General features: G+C 34.0%; 1 protein-coding gene across 9 annotated transcripts in view; it reads left to right on the forward strand.

Moving 5' to 3' along the window:
• Nucleotides 1-1,806: 1,806 nt before the first annotated feature.
• The window catches only part of LOC150098636 (uncharacterized), a 180,350-nt gene continuing 162,098 nt past the window's right edge, over nucleotides 1,807-20,058 (forward strand). For 2 of the 9 annotated variants that reach the window (XM_090404910.1, XM_090404912.1), the window contains exon 1: nucleotides 16,113-16,230. Coding sequence is in view for 2 of the 9 variants with exons in the window: in XM_090404908.1 (XP_090261034.1) it covers nucleotides 16,123-16,230 (108 nt within the window). In the remaining 7 variants the exon portion in view is untranslated. Of the gene's footprint in view, nucleotides 1,872-16,109; nucleotides 16,231-20,058 lie in introns of those variants that run through there. The other 7 variants (XR_016549490.1, XM_090404911.1, XM_090404915.1 and 4 more) reach the window with 6 other exon arrangements.

Here is a 20,058-nt window from a genome sequence, read left to right on the forward strand (position 1 = left end):
TTTTCAGTTTCTTAGAGGCGGCAATTCAAGCTACTTGAGACGGCAGTCATCCAGGCATTTTCGGCGAGCCCAAGTAGAGGAGAAAAGATTTCCCGAAGTACCTTCGCTCGTAAGTTTTTCTTTTCGCCGTGGGAGAATAACATTTTTCCGGAACTGTACGAGTCCCGCTACAATTCCAATTGATATAGCCGAAGCCAAAATTCCAGATGAAGATCTGAGATGAAAAAATTGCCATAGAACTTTTAGTGAAAGACTTTTGACTAATTGTGAGATACAGAGCCTTTGTAAGTTCAAAACTTTTATATAATTCTCTTTTAGTTGTATTAGAAAGACTTTTAAGATATACGTTTAATGTTTAATAAGGTTAAGAAGTGTCCTTAAGAGAATCAATTGGCATGTTAGAAGTTGATATCAAATTTGTAAAGATAACTTAACAGAGAGATTTAGGTAACTTCTTTGCGAGTAAGTTTGGAGTTTAATAAGTAAAATTTGTAAACTGAGAGTAGATAACGTTTTGTGTTAAAGAAAGTATTTTAAAGTTGAAGAAAAAAGGTTCTAAATTTTGCTAAAGAATTTTTAGAGAAGGATAGAGAAAACAATCTCCCTAATGTTTAAATTCGTGTACATTTCATAGTAATGTAAATAAATGTTATTTGACTTTCTTGTAAACATAGCACGTAATAATATAAACAAGAGAGATTCTGAGAGAGAGAAAGCGCGCACAGCTACATTAGAATAATGGAGAATAAAGTATAAAGTAAAGAAAAAAGACATCACAAGTAATTAATAGAAATTACAAGTATACAAAGTTAAAATAATAATAAAATTTTACAATGTCGCAGTAATGACAGGATAGCAACAGTAGATTTATAATAGTACGCATCTTAATAGGCAACTGACAGTAGCGCAGTGCGGACTATTGTTTCATCTCTGTGTCGTGTTGTGTAATAATTTCTTGTGGGTATAAAATAGAAATGGAATCAAAAATTTAAAAAAGATAACAGGTGCACAAAATCGTAAGCATCATGCTGCGAAAGAAGCAGATATTAAGAAACAAACTGGGGCGCTTAATAAATTTGTTAAAATATTAAAATATTCTGATGCAGATTGTAACCAACTCGATACATCAGAAATCAGAGTTGACGAACAGTGCACATCATCCAGTTTGAATGAAAGTACTATTACAACTGTTGAACGAGATAACAAGACGCAGGATTTAATTCAAAAATAGTTAAAATAGTTAAGAGAAGATTTAGTTGTAGTTTACCACGAAACTAACACATTGTTAGTCTCTGTAAATTTAGAAGATCCAGGTGAATGGGGAAATATTGATGAAAAATTACGAGTTGTTTTAATTGAAATGGGGCCTGTTCAAAATAAAAATATAATATATCCCAGAGATACATATGGTCGTAAATTTGGCCACACGTATTATAATAGAAAAATTGAAAACGGGGAGCTCGTGCCAAGAATATGGCTCATTTATTCCGAAACTTTAAATTCTGTTTTTTGCTTTTGTTGCAAACTTTTCGCACCTACTGAATCAAGTAGTCTTGTAGAAGACTACTTGATTTCCTTTTGCAGTTTCCTTTTTTTAATCAATTTCCTTTTGCAGATATATCTGCAAAAGGAAATTGATTAGGTTTTAATCAATTTCCTTTTCCAAGTTGAAATTGACGGAAGACCAAGAAAGATAGGCATGAGACCGGAACAGGCCACATGGCCTGTTCCGGTCTCATGTTAGGAAGAAGAAGAAGTTGAAATTGTTTAAAACCTACTTAAGAACAAGTATGTCACAAAAAAGATTGTTAGTTTGGCGTTAATATCGAAACATTATACTATTGAAAATGATGTATGTGCGGAATTAGACGGTAAGACCATTATTTCTAATTTGGTGAATATGAAATCGAGAACCCTAAAATTTTAATAAAAAAATTTCAAGTATATTTATGTAATTTACTTTATTTTCTGTTATTCTGTAAAGATTTTATTTTTTGAATATTAATATTAATAAAATGTTCTAATTATTATTTCTGAATTATTTTCTTATTTTCTCATCTATCTTGAGTTTCTTTTATTTTCCTAAAAGATAGTTCCACTTTATAAAAATTATTGAAAAATTTTTACAACTTACTAAGAATTTAGTAAAATGCAAGAAAATTTTAAACTTTAGTTCAAATAAATTTTAGCTTTAATTAAAATTCATTTTAATTTTGTTAGCGATTCGGGTCGGTGAGAAGGCTATAATCCCTGTATCGTTATATTCAACGATTAAAGTTAAGTGGCTTTATCAAAATTTGCTTTAACTTTTGAGAATTTTTTGAATATTCGAGTTTTTATTGATTATCCTGCCTAGTCAACACCCCATTCGTTACATTTAGCGAACCAACGTGTGGCTGTTCTGTCAAAATTTATTTAAGAAATTTCAAATAATTTAAGTTTTTATTATCGTAAAAGAACAACACACGCCTGGATCGTTACAGCCGCCTGCAAAGACCCTAGCGCCGGCTCTGCATGTGCACGTCGCTCGTATATGCTGAGTAGAATGCTCGTGATCACATTAGGTTCGTGTTATATTTCCCCAGTCATTGAAATCCTTCATTAAGCTATTATTTGACTTAGAAAACAATTTACAAACAAAGCAGTAAGTTGCTTTGCTGGTTTCTGAAAAAATTAGCCACTCTCGTTTCTCCTTTGTTCCATTCGCCTTTTTACAGTAAAAATGTGATTTATTTACATTTCTGACATATATTCTATTGCGTTCTGTGTATTCTTTTATTTTTAAATTTTCGAGTTTACCAACATTCTGAGGCATATTTATTAAAATATGTTCGATAAACTGTTCATTAATAGTAAGTGGCCACACTACTATATCGGTAGGATAAGAGATAGCTTGCTTGCTGGTAAGTACAGACTCCGATTGAAAATATTCTTCAGAATTCTCTTGATTTGTTTCATTTACTTCTTTCTCTCCTTCTATGTTTTCCACATCATTTTGATGTTCTTCATTTTCACTTTCATCTCCTCCTGATAATGATACCAATGTTTCGTTTTCATTCCGAAAAGTGCGAAGTACAACTTCAGTTCTACGAAATTCTTCATTTTCAGAACGCAAGAAAGAAAAAACTGCCCCCTTTGGACTATTTAGCTATTTTTCATTTTCTCTGAGTCCAGATTCAAATTTTCTTGGCATCATTATGTATATTAATCTATCAAAAGCGAAATTAATATTTATTAAATCCAAAATAAATAATAATAAAATAAACAATTACTTTAAAAGCTAAAAAAAATACAAAAATAGAAACAGTAGTATCTTGGTTTTGTTAAAATAAACGAGTAACAGTAAAATAAGAATAATATATTAATTGAAAAATATATTCTTACCGACTGCGACAACTACTTTAACCATATAATTAGGTATATATACTTGTATACAGTATACTGCTTTACAAATACTAGCCAAATAACGGTAACTAAACTATCAGTTTAATACCGTTATTTGGAATTTCCTTTACTGTTCTACGATATTTGACCCTTTTTGGTGCACAATTTATTCATTGTGTCTCTTCCCAAAATTAAAAACGAATTTCACATGTATATAATAAATATTAATATTAAAACGAATCTTGGTAATATTAAACCAGTAACGTTGTAAGACATTTTATATAAATAAATGACTAACTTATATCTATGGATTCTAAATAATTATGCAACTTCTGCGATACTTTATATTTAATATTAAATTTTCTAAATAGTTTAAAATCTTTTAATGTAGTTCTAAATATATATATTATTTACACTTTTAAATATTCCATGTAACTGAATCATAATTAATTTAAAGAAAGAGTAATTGAAATCTTTCTGTGAAAGATTTCAATTGCAGTGTTGATTGTTGATTTTGTTTGACAAGCTTCGTTGACAAAAATTCTGAATACCAAAAAAATGCTGAAAGGTATGGTAATAATTTAGTATAACGATAATTTTTTTAAAAAAATTAAATGCAATCAAATTAAACTTGCTAATCAAGGTTAAAATAGAAACTTCATCAACTGTAAAGTTCAGATATTCTCACTAAAAATAAAAATTTTGAATTTACGTAATAAAAATTGTAGCAAAAATCATTATATTTAGGGAATTAAAACATGGATCTAAATATAAATATAAAACGTTTCAGTTTGCAGTAACATGCATAGTATGCCTCCCTGGTTGACAGAATGGTTAAGGTGCCTGCTTTCCAACCACCCAACTTTAGGTGAAAGGTAAATTTTGTCGCCTAGTGCGAGACCACCTTACTTACTGAAGGCCTGGGATTCACATAAAAAGCATATAATATATATAGGATTAATTCAATTCCAACTTTATCGTACAATTATTGAGACTTATTCAACTCCAGCTTTGATTTTTTTAAGTTTCAGTAATAAGCATAATAATTCCAGCTTTAGTTAAAACGTAGAGCCAATAAATAGTAACGATAACTTGCTGTGCTTGTTAACATTCACTTTTTTTTACTCGACATTTTATATTCTATATAGTTTATTCCTTAGAATGTAGTTTTATATTCTAAGGAAACAGTGGCGGCTCGTGGCTTGAAATCGTGGGGGTGCTGCAACTTTCGAAATATACGAGTACATACACAGTAAATACAGTGTATACGTGTTTGGATAAAATATCAAAATTATGGTAAAAATTAAACATGAAAAAATATTGTTTATTATCGATAAAATTATTCTGTTTTGTATAATTCAAAATTACTTAAAAATAAAATCCATTATCATAACCCCGATAATGTTCTAAAATAAAAACTATAACAAATGTTATGTCTTTAATTATAATGTCCAAATATTTAAAGAGACGGAGTAAACACGATAAGCACTACGAACACTCTACTACTGGCGCAAACTGCATATAAACAACAATGGAACTGCTCGACGGACAGTGCCGCATTACGCTAATTGCTCGCATCTCACTATGACGTGCATATGCTTGCGCTCGTAGCAATATGACACTTGGTAAAGACAGTGCTGCTAGCGTCCTTCGCCCTCCTAAGTGCTACAAGATGGATTTTTATTATTTTTTATACAAAATAAGAGAATTGTATAGGATTGTTGAATGATAAAATTAAATATTACAAGCAAATATTAATAAATATATTTATATATCGAGAAAAATTGGGGGATGCTGCAGTTCCGCAGTGCCTATGCACGAGCAGCCCATGTAAGGAAAGAACAATGTATTTCAAATGGAAGCGGGAGGCCTTACAAAATTTTCAACGGCCTCTAGTTTTTATATTATGAATTTAATATTTAAAAATAAATATTTTATTTTGCAACTACAACTACGCTGTTTTTTTTTTATTGTCCTTTGTGAGTAAGGTTTTAAAATGTGGCCTCCCATATAGAGTAAGGCCACCGAGCTTGTGCCTAATGGTAAATGCGGCCCTGATCTGGGTACTCTACCCTAAATGATTGAGTAAGATTCGAGGATTTGGTGGATATGGGATTTATATAGTGTTATCAGTCGTGCAGCTAAGGTCTTGAGCGAAAAAGCACAGCAAAAAAAAAGACGTGTTGGTTCCAGAAAAGGCTGGGGTTGTAGGCCTGTCCAAGAAGGAAGGCATGTTTGGATTTCTGGCTGTTATCGAAAGTTAGAGAAAATGATGCGAGATCTTTCTTGAGAGAAATTAGATAGGATGAGTGAGTATTGGTATTACTGAGTATTGGTAGTATTAAAGTCACAAGTATAACAAGGAAATCAGAGTTTAGAATATTGGTTATGGTTGATATTGAGGCTTTTCTGATAATTGGTCGCTACAAGGTTAGTCAAATGAAAGACTCAGGAGTGTACTGTCATCAACACGGCTAGGAGTTGAATCTGAATACAGTCACAGGAGGAAGAGAGTGAGTACAAGTACAGAGCTGTGAAATACTCCTACACTGGTAGGAAAATCTGAGGACAGGCGATCATCTCTCATGACACGTAGCGAGCGCACAGAGAGGAAGGAAGGACCCAGTTGCAAACCAAGCAGACCACAGGGTAATAGCTTTCTGAGCAAGCTTCTATACCGGGCGCGATTAATTGTCTTAGAGATGTCGAGTGTAACTACATGAGTTTCTCCTAACCTTTCCATAGTTTGAGTACAAAGGTGGATAATGTAGCTTGATCATTGGATCAAGAATGGCGAAACCATATTGCTAGTCACTTATTTACTGGTTTGTCTCCAGTTGGAAAAGTTTGCTGTTCATGACCTTTTCCATGGTTTTGGCAAAACAGAAATAAAGACAGTTCGTTGGCTGAAATTTGTCCCCTTTTTTTCCTTTTTCTTTCTTTTTTTTTTTTTTAATGGACTGAATTAGGCTTGTTTCCATGGTTTAGATCTACTGACCAGGAAAGATTAAAGAGGCGAAATAATATGAACGGGGTACAAGATTTTAATGAAATAGTGAGAGATGCCATAATGACTAAAGGCCTTAAAAAGCCAAACGGCTATTTTTTCTGGCGAAGTTTAATTAAATAAGGGGATAAAAATCCCTTATTATTTTACAGCCAGTATGCAAAACTCTGAGACATCTCTATAGCATTCGTATAGGGATGGTATGCAAGTTCTTTTCACTTAAACTTTGATATCATCCAGGTCTAGCTACTCACCGATGAGACTTCAAAAAAGTTGAAACCGGTCTGGGTAGTGACCTCTCATCATAATGTAAAGCAGTATTACATCTCCTAGGAGCTGTGTTTTACATTATGAGAAAATATCAAGTATAGTGAGGGAGCTTGCTCTACCTTTGCTTCGAGTTGCCTTGGTGTTGTAACCAGGTGTTCACTTACGCTTGGATTCGCCGATAGTTCTTCGGCATGAAACTCTTAGATCGTAGTTTTCGATCTCAGTGTTTCGTATACGCTGTAAAATAATAAGTGATTTTTATCCCCTTATTGACTAAAAGCCTTGTTTGTTTTTCAAGATTCTTCTGATTTTTTTCTGAAATCAGAATAATCAGAATCAGAATAAGACTAGAAGTGGCATGGCGTGAGTAGTTGTTGTTAAAGTGGGATGGAGAAACTCTGCCTTAGTCAACAATGCAGAAATTGGAAGAGAAGAGAAGAGTGACTCCAGTATGTAAGCCTTATCTTTGAGTGATGTTACTATAGTACCATCCGGATGTGACAAAGAATGGAACCATAAACAGGCAAAAAAATACACATAAGTGCCTTTCGCAATTGACCAGCAAGCTTGATTCCCATTTGAATGGGAGACGAGTTTGACATTTCGCTATTTCAAATGAATGATTCAGAATTGATGGTTTTCTTTTGAGCTTTGTTGTCAGCCATAATTTAGGCTGCGTGTGATGCTGGAGTTTCGCCATCTTGAGCCACTCCTAGTATATTGAGTTTTTTCCCCTTTGGATGCGTTGACACACTTATGACTTATTGGTGAATCAAGACTTGGATAGTGATTGTGAATTTTGGTGGAATGAGGATGAAGGCCTTCATTCTGGTGAGGATTGTTTCTGTTATTCAGTCTGAAAGGTGTTAGAATTAGGAGAACAGAAACAGTATTCAAATCACGGAAAGGAGTCGAAGGTCATCTGATTTGGGAACCTTGTAATGGCAAAGGACACGAAACTGGAATTGTTGAGTGAAGGTTGAAGGAATCTTGGATGAAGTGTAGTCTGAGTGGCTGACATTAATAGCGAATTTGAAAGGGAAGATATATTCTGTGTTCAATCGTTGCTGATGGCAAATATCTCAACATCCCTGCCTAATTTATCAGTTCCACTGATCATGCACACAGGGATGTAGACAGTAAATCTTGCAAGGAAGATTATCTCAAAATACTACTATTATGACGTGATACCTCCATGGAGTCTCAGAACCCATCGTGGAAGGCCAGTTCACACAACAGCACTTTACCTCACAACAGAAAGGCTATGAAAGTGTAACAGCATCTTTACTATCGTAAAGATGCTCTTCGTATTTCTGTTCGTGCTACATATACGAGGATGGTCTGAAAAGTTCTCGGCCTAACAATGAAAAAACGAATTTATAATTTCAAAATTATTTTTATTTTTCAACATAATCTCCCTTAAGACTAATACATTTATTCCAGTGATGCTCCAGCGCCATTATCCCGTCCGTGTAGTGGACCTCAGTAAGATCTGCAAAATACTCCTCTACAGCTGCAATCACCTCTTAATTCGAAGAAAAACGCTGACCAGCGAGGAAGAGTTTTAGTTTTGGGAAGAGATAGAAGTCAGAGGGAGCCAAATCTGGGGTGGATGTTCTAAAAATTCATAGTGCAGATCCCTTAATTTTCCCATTGCCAAAACACCTTTGTGGGCAGGGGCATGGTCCTAATGAAAGATGATTTTTTTTTTCTACTACAAACCGGGTCTTTTCTCACGAATTTTTTCGTCTTGTCTGGTTAAAAGATCAGAATCATATTCCCCGGTTATTGTTTTACCCTTTTCAATATAATTAATAAACAAAATGCCTTTATCATCCCAAAACACCGGTGCCATAATCTTGTCTTCTTTGGCGCTGAACAACCAGCTTCTGTTCACTGTTTTGACTGCTGTTTGGATTCTAGTGTGTAATGGTGAATCCAAGTTTCATCATTAGTAAGAAATCGACGCACAAAATTAGTTTTATTCTTGTTAAAACGCTCCAAGCACTGTTCAGAGATTTTCATGCGAGTGCGTTTTTGATCTGCTGTGAGAAGGCGCGGCACCCATTTTGCGCAAAGCTCTTTCATTTGCAATTCTTCGTACAAAATATATCCTAGACGTTCTTTTGAAATGCTTCTAGTCTCAGCAATTTCACGGACTTTGACTCACCGGTCATTCTGTACCATGATCAAGTGCACGATATGTGTACCATATCGTGCACTTGATCAATGATTTCTGATGTTGTTACACTTTTTGGACATCCTTCACGTGGATCATCTTCAAGGCTGGTAATTAATTGTCGAAAACGAAGGAGAAGAGTGCCCACAAACTTTTCTGAACTTCGAATGAATTTCTTTTGGCGTTAAACCTTCTTTTACAAAGAATTTTATAACCGCACGATACTCAATTTTATCCACTTCAAGGGATACAGACAACGCTTTTGCTTCTGACAGCTGTATAAAACTAACTACTTGATAGAATGACTTGCAGTTTCGCACATGGATGCTTATGACAAATGGAAACTTGGAAAAAAATCTTGGCGATAGTGTTGCCATCTATGGTAGAGGCCGAGAACCTTTCAGACCACCCTCATACAGTATATCATTTGCCATATTCACATTTATCTCAAGTGAGAACGCCTTAAAAGCGTCACACCCCAACATATACTGCTGTCATGTGAAGCTTCTGATTTGGGTAGTTGTAATTCTGCTATTCAACAATACCCTCTCTTCTCATGTTCTTTGCATCGTATATGAAAATGCAATATTGTTCACACCATATCCCTCTTACTACATCTTCCTTTTTTAAATCAGTTCGCGCTGGCGCTTATAATTTCTAAAGTTGAAACTTTATTTGTACTGAAGAAGTAGTACAAATCAACAGAATAGTGATGAACAGAAGAATACAAGTGATAATATAGAGAGAGATTGGTATGTTAAGGAAAAGACTTAGGAATGAAGAGAAGAAAAGGGTAATAGACTAGAAGGGACTGTGCAATGTGTGTAAACAAGAGCCGTAGCCATACTGGTTACTATAAAAATACAGATGGAGGCTAAATTGAACCTCTGTATCGATAGACGGCACGCATTCGTGACAAACAGCATATACTTGAGAAATAATATATAATATTTAGTGTTGTATCTTATAATACGTTTCAAATAAAACTCAACTTTATATAGTGTCGTAAGCTAGTCTCTAAATCGTTTTGCAGAAGTATGTTTTGATGTTACAAGCCATTTCATGTTTGTTCGGATTAACCGTGATACGTTGATACTAAATAAGTGGTTTAGCAATAATGGTCTTAAAATTAATACCGATAAAACCAGATATATGTTCTTAACGTTAACAGATAAGAAGGATTATAATATAACCATAAAATGGCATGAAACGAAAGGTAGTGATATCCAAAATATGGGCCTCCATATCAATAACAATCTGAAATGGAACTCCCACATCACATTATTAACAAATAAGTGTAAGTTTAATTATCAGAATATACTATGTTATTAGAATATTTTACAAAGAATTTTATAACCGCACGATACTCAATTTTATCCATTTTAAGGAATACAGGCAATTTGCTTCAGACAGCTGTATGAAACAAATTACTTAATAGAATGACTTATCATGTGAAATCCATGTGAAATTGCATGACATCCATGCAATTTCACATGGATGCTTATGGCAGATGTTCCAACTTGGAAAAAAAATCTTGGCGATAGTGTTGCCATCTATGGTCTTTGCCGAGAACCTTTCAGACCACCCTCGTAAATGTTAGTAAAATTGTCTACTTCTGGGAATTTTATTGACATTTCATGCCTACAAAACTAGGAATTATAAGGTTGCCTTTTTTCTTAAAAAAAGTTCCCTCCAATCCTATTTATAATCGTGATTTTTTATATAGAGACTTAGCTAATTTCATGCCATAAAATTGTTAGAAGTCTTTATAAATTTTTTTTCATGCCATAGAATTGTTAGAAGCCTATAAATTGTCTGGTTCAAAATGCACTATTTATCATTTAAAAAGTACTTAAATGATAAATAAATGATAAATAGTGATAAAGTAGTTAAATAATAAATATACAGTATCTAAATAAATGCAATCGTATCAGTTTTGCTTTGAATTTAGAAAGACAAACGCAAACCAAAAGTATTGTATTTGCTAGTTTTTATCTTTGTGTTTGATTAACTTTCTTCATTATCAGGAACGTTGATGCAGTAACACGAGCTTTGTTCCTATACTGTACCATATGCTATACTTCAAAAATTCATTTCATGTTGGATCAGAGAAAGATTAAAAGAAATGCAGTGAATGATACATCACTAACTTTAGCTGAATCTTTTATAGAAACTTTAATAAGCAATGCTCAGTTTGCCAGTCTCACTGAAGGTGATGATATTTTCTTCATCGAAAATTTAAATCCTAAACTAGCCAGACCATGAACACACATTTTCGCAAAGTTTGGCACTTCACCTTACAATAAAAATAGTTAAAATGCTGGTCCAAGAGAGACAAAAATGTCAACTTGCTAACTATTTTAAAAATATTTCTATATAATAATAAAACGCCATTCCTTCACAAACATCCTGATCTTATATGCGAGATTACGGATTAATTGAAGGTTAGAATGAAAGAAGAAACACAATAATATGATTAAAATATATAACTTTTGTTATACAATTTATTTTAAAATATATTTTTGAAAGATATTTAGTGGTATTATTTAGAAGAATATCTCCATGAAAAATGTGACAAGACAGAAAAACTGTTTAATAAAGGCCATCTAGAAACAGCTTACAACCAAATAACAAAAATCAGCAACAAACTGAAAAACTCTACACATAGTAATGCCTTAATAGATGAGAATGGTAAACTAATTATTTATTCTGAAGATATATTACAATAATGGAAAAAATATCTTGAACACCTGTATCAAGGAGAAGAACAGGAAGAAAATGACACAGAAATTAAAGACAATAGTGGACCATCAATAATAAAAGAAGAAGAATTTGAAAAAAGATTGCATCAGTCTGCCAGAAGAAAAGCCCAGGAATCTAAAACTTTCCAAGTGAAGTCCCCTTTCAAAATCTGGATGAGAAAACAAAAAATGATATATTTGAACTAATAGTTAAAATATATGAAAATGGAGATCTCCCAGAATACTTCACAAAATCCCTGATAATACCAGTCCCCAAGAAAGCAAACGCTCTCCAATGTAACCAACAATACGATAGAACAATAGCCCTAATTACACACATTAGCAGAATCCTATTATAAATAATAGGATGTTGCCGAATGAAAACCGAATGAATATATAAAAGAATAGATTCACAACTAGAGGAAGACCAATATGGATTCAGGAAAGGAAAGGAAAGGGAACAAGAGAAGCAATACTAAGTCTGAGAACTATAATCGAAAAAAGAATGGAGCTGAACCAAAAAAACATATATGTTTCATGGATTTAGAAAAAGAATTTGACAAAGTTAATTGGAAGATGATGTGGAATATTATAAAGAAAAGTCACATTGACTATATTGATAGAAGAGTGATCAAACATATGTATATGTAAGACAAATGGGATACATAAGAACAAATAATAAGGAAGAAACCGTACATATTAGATGTGGAGTAAGATAAGGGTGCATATTATCACCCTTGCTCTTCAACATATATATTGAAAATGCCATCAGAGAAGTTAAAGAAAAAACAAGCAGTGGCATAAAAATTGGTGGAGAGGAAATATTTTGTCTCAGATTTGCGGATGATATTGCATTCATAGCAAAAAGCAGAAGAAGACTAAAAAAGTTAATCAAAACAACAAATGAAATATTTAATAAATAATACCACATGAAAATAAATGTTGAAAAAACCAAAATTCTACTGGCAAGCAAGAAACCAAAGATCATAAAGAAAATTAAATTAAATGGGAAAGAGATAAAACATGTAAAGGATTACAAATACCTAGGGAGTACAATAAATGAGGAAGGAAGATCAAAAGAAAACATAAAGATAAGAATAGGCATAGCAAAAAACCAATTCAATAAAATGGAAAAGATATTAAAAGGAAACTTAAGTATGGAGTATAGCACTTTATGGCAGCGAAATATGGACATATCTTACGACATGAAAGTCTGATGAGAAGAATAATCAAATGAAAAAGAGAAAGAGGAACCAAGAAAAAGATAATTTTCCTTGGTCTTCGGTCAAACTGTTTTTCTAGTGAATACAACCCCCAGCTCCTCTCTCATGCCAATACATGGTGCTGTTCTGTTATAGATTTTATGACCTCTAGAGTGTGTGTGTGTGTGTGTGTGTGTGTGTGTGTGTGTGTGTGTGTGTGTGTGTGTGTGTGTGTGTGCGTGTGCGCGTGCGGGCGGGCGGGCGGGCGTGGGAGCGCTGTTGGCTTTTTTGCCTAACCCAAGTTTCTGGTTAAACAGTCTCAAAATCTCTTATAATAAATTCTCATATCCTAGACGGAACTCGAACCGAGGTTTTATAGGTTTTTGTAACAAAATTTGAAGATTGTCATAAAATCCCACAGTCCGATCATTGGTCATAGCTTGGGAACTAATTAAGAAAGGGATAGCAACTGAAGTTGCTGATATTAAAGTAGAGAATAACCCAACTGATATAGAAATGGAAAAGTTTTATTTTTATTTTAATTACTTGACAGTGGTACACTTTTACTCAAATGTCCGAGTGACGTCTGCCTTACCTTCGCATTCTTTCTGCAATGTCTAAGCGTGTCAATTATATTAATAAAGCAGTCTAGACTATTGTGAAGAGAGTTAAAAAACTTGCATATCTGGTTGGGTATTTACTTGTCTTCTAAAGTATGATTGAGTGTGGCGTTTATTCTGCAGTTGTCATAGAACATTCAGTTCTGCATCAGAAGAATTATAAATTATAAATATCTAATATCTGTACGGTAATATATGCACGGTGTTGCTTTAATTCGTTGCGCTACATATTGCAAGTCGCCCATGACTCCCTCTCTCTTACTTTCCTTGTATTTTGAAGCGAGATATTGAGATATTGCGTCGTATATTCCATTCGGCTGCCACGAGTACCCTGGAAACTGTCGTTATAACAACGAATCTCGCAGCGCTAACAAATACGATAACCTCGAATGATGTCAGAGCAACGATGAAATGCACTATCAAGATCGCGATTAAAAGCAGAGTTGATAATTCTGGTAGCAGACCACCTGTTAATATAGAAATGATCGAATGTGGTCTTGTGCGAATGGACACTTTTAATGAAAATCCATTTTCTTCTCATTGAATCTTGTTCCAAGAGAAACTACTTTTTTTCGCTGTTGTACATTAATACGGTGGATGAACTAATAAATGTCTTTTTCATTTTTATTAATTTCACTTTTTTTGGTTTCTTTCTTAAATCTATTTTTACCTAATCGGGAAATCGTTCTCTAGTAACCAAAACATGGAATTCCACTTCTGGCTTTTGTAAGCGAGGCAACGTTAGCTGCATTTCATTGTGATACAAACATCGATTCTTTCTTACTAGATTTATCTTCGATTTTTTTTATTTTATTTCATCACGAATGAAACAAATCCTTTGAAGCTTTTTTTGTTACCCAGCAGGAATACGCTATTTTATCCCTAACGTTTGAGATCGGTAGGTTTCAAATCGGTAGGTCCGTTGGTCACAATCATCATCAGTAGCTGAGTCTGTAACTAGCGATGATTATTTGGGGGGAATTGTGAGGAGAGTAGAACAACCCCCTCTCATCTCGTATTACTAAACCTACCTGGTATATTATTGCCTGAAACATGTTTCCAGGAGGTGGGGGGGGGGCTCTGCTCCCATAATCAACTAACTCTGAAAACGCCCATAAAAGAAAAGAAAAATTACTTTAGTAAACAACTACAGTTGAACTTATAATGGTATTTCTTCTGGACAGCTAGCATTAAGAACCATAAATATTGGCAGAAGCCGTGGAAAGATGACATCATTCTTTTTTGTCTTCTTTCTACGATTTTTTTCACTTAGATTTTATTAATTGTTCCTTGCTATTTTTATACAGTTTGCTTCTGCAAGGAGTTTTTGCTAATTAACAGCTACGCATTTCTTGGATAGTTTTCTGGAGACATTTCTTTATTTAGAGAATAATATTTCATAAAATCTTGCATATCTAGAAAATTGTGCGAAATACTGAGGCAGCAATCGTATTCTCCAAATCTAGTTCGAAATTAGTTGAGCAATAAGATCTTATAGAGGAGTATGCTAGCGTTAGAGAAGAAGTGAAAAAAATTGTCTTTATTGGATGCTTCTTGCTGTTTGTCAATTGCTAGGGTCTTTCATTAATTAGCGTTAAATACTTCAAACTGGAATAGAAATGTGGATGATCGATAACATTGAGCTTAGAATCGATGTCACAACAGAGAGTATTCACAGACTTCCGCTACAGTACATATGAATTAGCGGATCATGCTAATTCTTTACTACGTTTGAATTCGGGTTCCTTTTGTCACATGCTGCTCTAGGGTGTTGTCTTGTAACCGCTCAATAGGTTCATTCTTCTCATGAGATTTCACTGCTACCCAATCGATGTTCGGATAATTAATCCCCCATTATGATTACTCGTTCAGCAGCCATTACTTATTTGGCGATACATTTCATCGTCATCAGCCACTGATCCACTTAAGCTATAACAACACTCCACCATGTATTTGATCTTGATAGACTGACACTGGATAGCTTCATACTCGTGAAAAATTGTTATTAATATTGCAGTTATAGCTTTATATCCTAACTGGACTCACCTCATCCGATATCATTATGAGCATATTCCTTCTCCAATTCTGTATGTCCTGGCTAAAAATACTGTACCCGTTACACTCAATACCAGTTACACTCAATACTCAGGGAAGGATACCAGTATATTCTCCCCTGAGAACCGAGTCTCACGAATGCTAGCAATCAGAGGTGACAGTGTATTCACCAAGGCAACGAACTCTATTCCTTTGTTCTAATAGTCCTTGTATTTGGGTATAGACATAATAAATCTCTTCCAGGCGTTTACTTCTTACTTACTTCTGTAGTCTGCATATCCATTCTAGTTCAAGCCATTCCTCGTGTGCTAGAATATTGCACATACAGATGGTACACAATATTTTGTAAAACAGCAACACATCTCTAACATCGTATTAGAATAGAAATATTCAAACTTAATCAAAATTCAACTAATAAGATAATTATTTTTTGTTACAAATCGACAAACAGATAATGTTCAAATTAATTAAGGTCTACAAGAATTTTTTAAAAAAATTAACTCTACCTACCTACGGGGATGAAAAAGTGCTTGCACGTTATCAAAACAAAGGCAGATACGCTGTTGCACCTTTAAATGAAACTATAAACTAATCTCGCATGATAAGCGTGATAATGTATATTAGTGTTCTCTCAGTTCTCCCACTCTCCTATATCTTGACTCACATGAGTGTTCCCAAGCGGTGCCAGATTGGGTGCATTAGTATTCGCAAATGGATTACCAAAGATTACTCATATGTTTCTGCATTTTACGTAAAACATTATTATTGCAAAGTAAGTAAATGGCGAATATTTATGATTTTCAAGAGTATTTCATGTTTATAGCTATTTCCAAGGCAACAGTGAAATTTCAGTTTTTTTTTTTTTTTTTTTTTTGTTTCATTCCTGAAAATAGTTTATCGAAATAGAGCTAATACAGAGAAGAGTAAAAAAATCTTGGATTTCTTCGTCATTTGACGTGCATCGTGTGTTGTGTTAGTGTTAAAGTCTTGAATCGGTATACCCCCTTTGTAACCATTCTACAGAAAACTGTTTCATAGAAATTGGAGTTCTTTGGCTAGCTCATTCTCTTCAGTAATGAGATGACTGGCTTTTGGTTTCAGTTTTGAAATTATGCCCACTTTTTGAGATCTGTAATGGTGGAAACAAGCATGTAGATATCTATAAGTATGAGTTCGTCAGCTTTAGATCTAAAAATGGAAGCAAACCATCGGACTCTAGTTTGTAGGTAAATTTAATGTAAGGATGTTTGTTGTTGATGTGATGTTGTCGTTGTCGAGTCCATTGAAGAGCTTCTAGATATGACCGTGGGCCTGTAGAACTGCTTTGGCAATCTCTTGAACTTTGATGAAGTAGAGCTTTTCTGTAGAGTTATTGTCAATTTTCTGTAGAGCAGTGACAAATGCTAGACAAGAATAGATATGGACAGGTGTTAGTTCGACCCCTGGACAGTTCTTGCATGTTTCATAACTTCTACTACCGTCCGGATGGATTTTTATGCCTTTAAAGTGTTCCGTCCTTATCCTGGTGATGATTGTGGTTATTTCTCTATGTTGATGTGATCGAGGAAATATAAAAGTGAAAGTCGCACTTGTCGCCGAGAACCTTTTTTTTATAAAATGTTTCCATGTAAAGATTTGGTAAAACAGAAGAAAGAGGATTGCCTGCTAAGTGTTATTTATTTATAAAACCTTTGTACTAAAAGTACACGGAAGATACAATGTCTGAGGGCGCCATGATTTACTTGGAAAATTTGTGTCGTAGAATTTTAAAAGCTCATCACTGGAGACGTTGGGAAAAGAAAAAAAAAACTATATATAACCTATTCAAAATGTTCAGTTCATCAAAAAAGGTTTTGCCTATTGAAGACCAAACAGTTTGGTCTTCAACCCAAATCATTAAAAAGTTTCCATTTTAGCAATAAGATTGTCGAGTTTACGAATAACTGTAGTATTAACTTGTGTAGCACTTTCACTTCACTATAAAAACTTTATTATAAACAACTAACAATACTAGTGCAAAGTAAGATAAATATGAATATAAAGTGTTCAGAGTCTAGATGTTTAGTAAGAATGTATTTAGGAGAATCTATGCTTTCAACTATTGGGCAGAGAGGGGTAATTTGTGAATTTTAGGAGTCTCGTATGAGATCGCTCATTTTGATTCGTGAAACCTCGACACAACCCCTTGAAATAGCCAAGAGTTCACCAACTGTGGTGCGATTGCAAGAGACCATACTACGGACAGGCTGAGAAATCTTGTGGACAACACATTGAGGAGCCTATTAGAGCATATATTAAATATCAAAGAAGTGAAGCCGTAGCCCTGTCATGTACTCTCTGCAAGTGCTATGGAAACCGACATGCTGTTGGATCCTAAACACTTAACTATGAATCCTAGTATGAGATTCTCAGAACGCCTCCAAGCTATAGCTAGCTGAGCATGAACAAGCACAACCCGCACAACAATGTAAACAAATCTCTAGACATAATTTAAAATCAACAGAATCCTACATAACTATCTAGTAGGTTGTCACCTTACTATTAATCTTTTACATTTTATCTTAGTTTTCTTTTCTTACACCTGAAGAAGTTTTATATATAAGACAAAAACTTGTGTATTTATTTCTAATTATCTTCCTTACAATTTCTGTTTCTTGCGCTATAAATTATCAGAATTTTATCCAGGCCTTTTTTTCAGCTTATTCTCAAATTTTTCTCTTCACAAGTCTGCTTTGGATATTACTCCGGTTATACGACACGTTAGGTTCCAGACCACCCTCATATAGCGAATTACTGCCTTTTTTTTTATTTCACTTATAGATGCATGTAATAATTTCATAACCTTTTTAGGTAACCATAAACTTGCGTAAATGACGTGAATAAAGCATTCATTTACGTCGGTTACGCAAACAAACAAACAAAAAAAAGAATAATTTTCATAAATTAAAGGTATACTGAACAGCTTAACTTAAGAGAATACTCCAGCCAGTTTGGTCTTCAACCTACATCATTAAAAAAGTTTCCATTTTAGCAATAAGATTGTCCGGTTTACGAATAACTGTAGTATTAACTTGTGTAGCACTTTCACTTCACTACGAATTTTATTATAAACAACTAACAATCAGTGCGGCCCGTACGTAAGCACTGCTACACTGCAGCACCCCCAAGGAAAAAATGAAAAAATTAAATTTTGTTTGTGTTTATAAATAATAACAATGTATACAACATTATATAACTGCAATACATCATGTTTAAGGTTACAGCTTATGTGTTGACATTGATTGAATAGTTAATAATTGGAATTGTTCGATTAACGCTTTAGATTACGAAACAAATGCACTGCGATCTAACGCCGATATTCGTTTGCTCTTGTCATTGCACGTTGTCGAGTGTCACTGTTGAAAATATGAAAAGAATAATATTTTTTCAGTTATCCTTACACGAAACAAATGCGCTGCGATCAAATGCCGATATTTGTTTGCTCTTGTCATTGCACGTTACGTCATTCCCAACTGTAACTGCTCAAACGGCAGTGTATTTTTAGTATCCTTACGCACCTTATTTCTGTGAGGTATGAAACGTTTATTATTGGTGCGTGTGCGTGGTGAACTATTTTTTGTAAATTCTATTTTATTTTGTTAAAATAACATATAATTATTTATTTATTATAGATACAAGGCTGAATTATGACGAGTGTCACTGTTGAAAATATGAAAAGAATTTTATTTTTTCAATTGTCGTTACACGAAACAAATGCACTGCGATCTAACGCGGATATTCGTTTGCACTTGTCATTGCTATTGATACGAAACTTTTATTATTGGTGTTTGTTCGTGGTGAGAATGAATTTTTTTTAATAAAGCAATTTTTTATATGTAAATTTATTTATTAATAAATTCGTTACTGATTAGGAAAAAAAGTTTTTTTTTTTTTTGTATATGCAGCACCCCCACTTAAAATTTTCACCGGCCGCCACTGCTAACAATACTAGTGCAAAGTAAGCTTAGAATGTGACCTATCTTAGAGTTCGATACTTCATCATCACTAACTTTAATAATCTTAGTATCTAATGTAACAGGTTTACGCGTCTTCTGTTCAGTGGAAACAACAACAGCAGCATCCTTATTTTGAATTTTATCTATCATTATCAACAACAATAAAATACAATAATAGTTCTGTACAGTTCATAATTCACAGACAAACACCAAAACACAAACAGATGTTGTGAGCAACGAGATGGTAAACAAACAGCTGACGAAAACTGCGCATCGGTTGATACACGGGAGAGCGTCATATCGCTGAAACCGTTTTATGAGCGAATGCTGATAAATAGAACATTAGTCCTAATTGAAAAGAGTCGTATGAAGGAATCGTCTTAAAGCGGATATTACTGTATATCTAAATATACAAGGGTTGAATAAAATAACGGAAACTCTTGTAATACAGACATACAGTAAATTACCTTCGCATTAGGAATACCCACCTAATAACGCGTTGGCTCACCTCTCTGTGCACTCACGGCTTGCAGACTCTTAGGAAATGATTCCGCAAGGTGTGGAATATCCTCCATGCGTAACTCAACCCATGTCCGCTGCAGCAA

Source organism: Typopeltis vanoorti, chromosome 15, assembly GCF_054136105.1.
Source record: "Typopeltis vanoorti isolate ZY-2024b chromosome 15, IOZ_Tvanoo_1.0, whole genome shotgun sequence".
Lineage (NCBI taxonomy): Eukaryota > Metazoa > Arthropoda > Arachnida > Uropygi > Thelyphonidae > Typopeltis > Typopeltis vanoorti.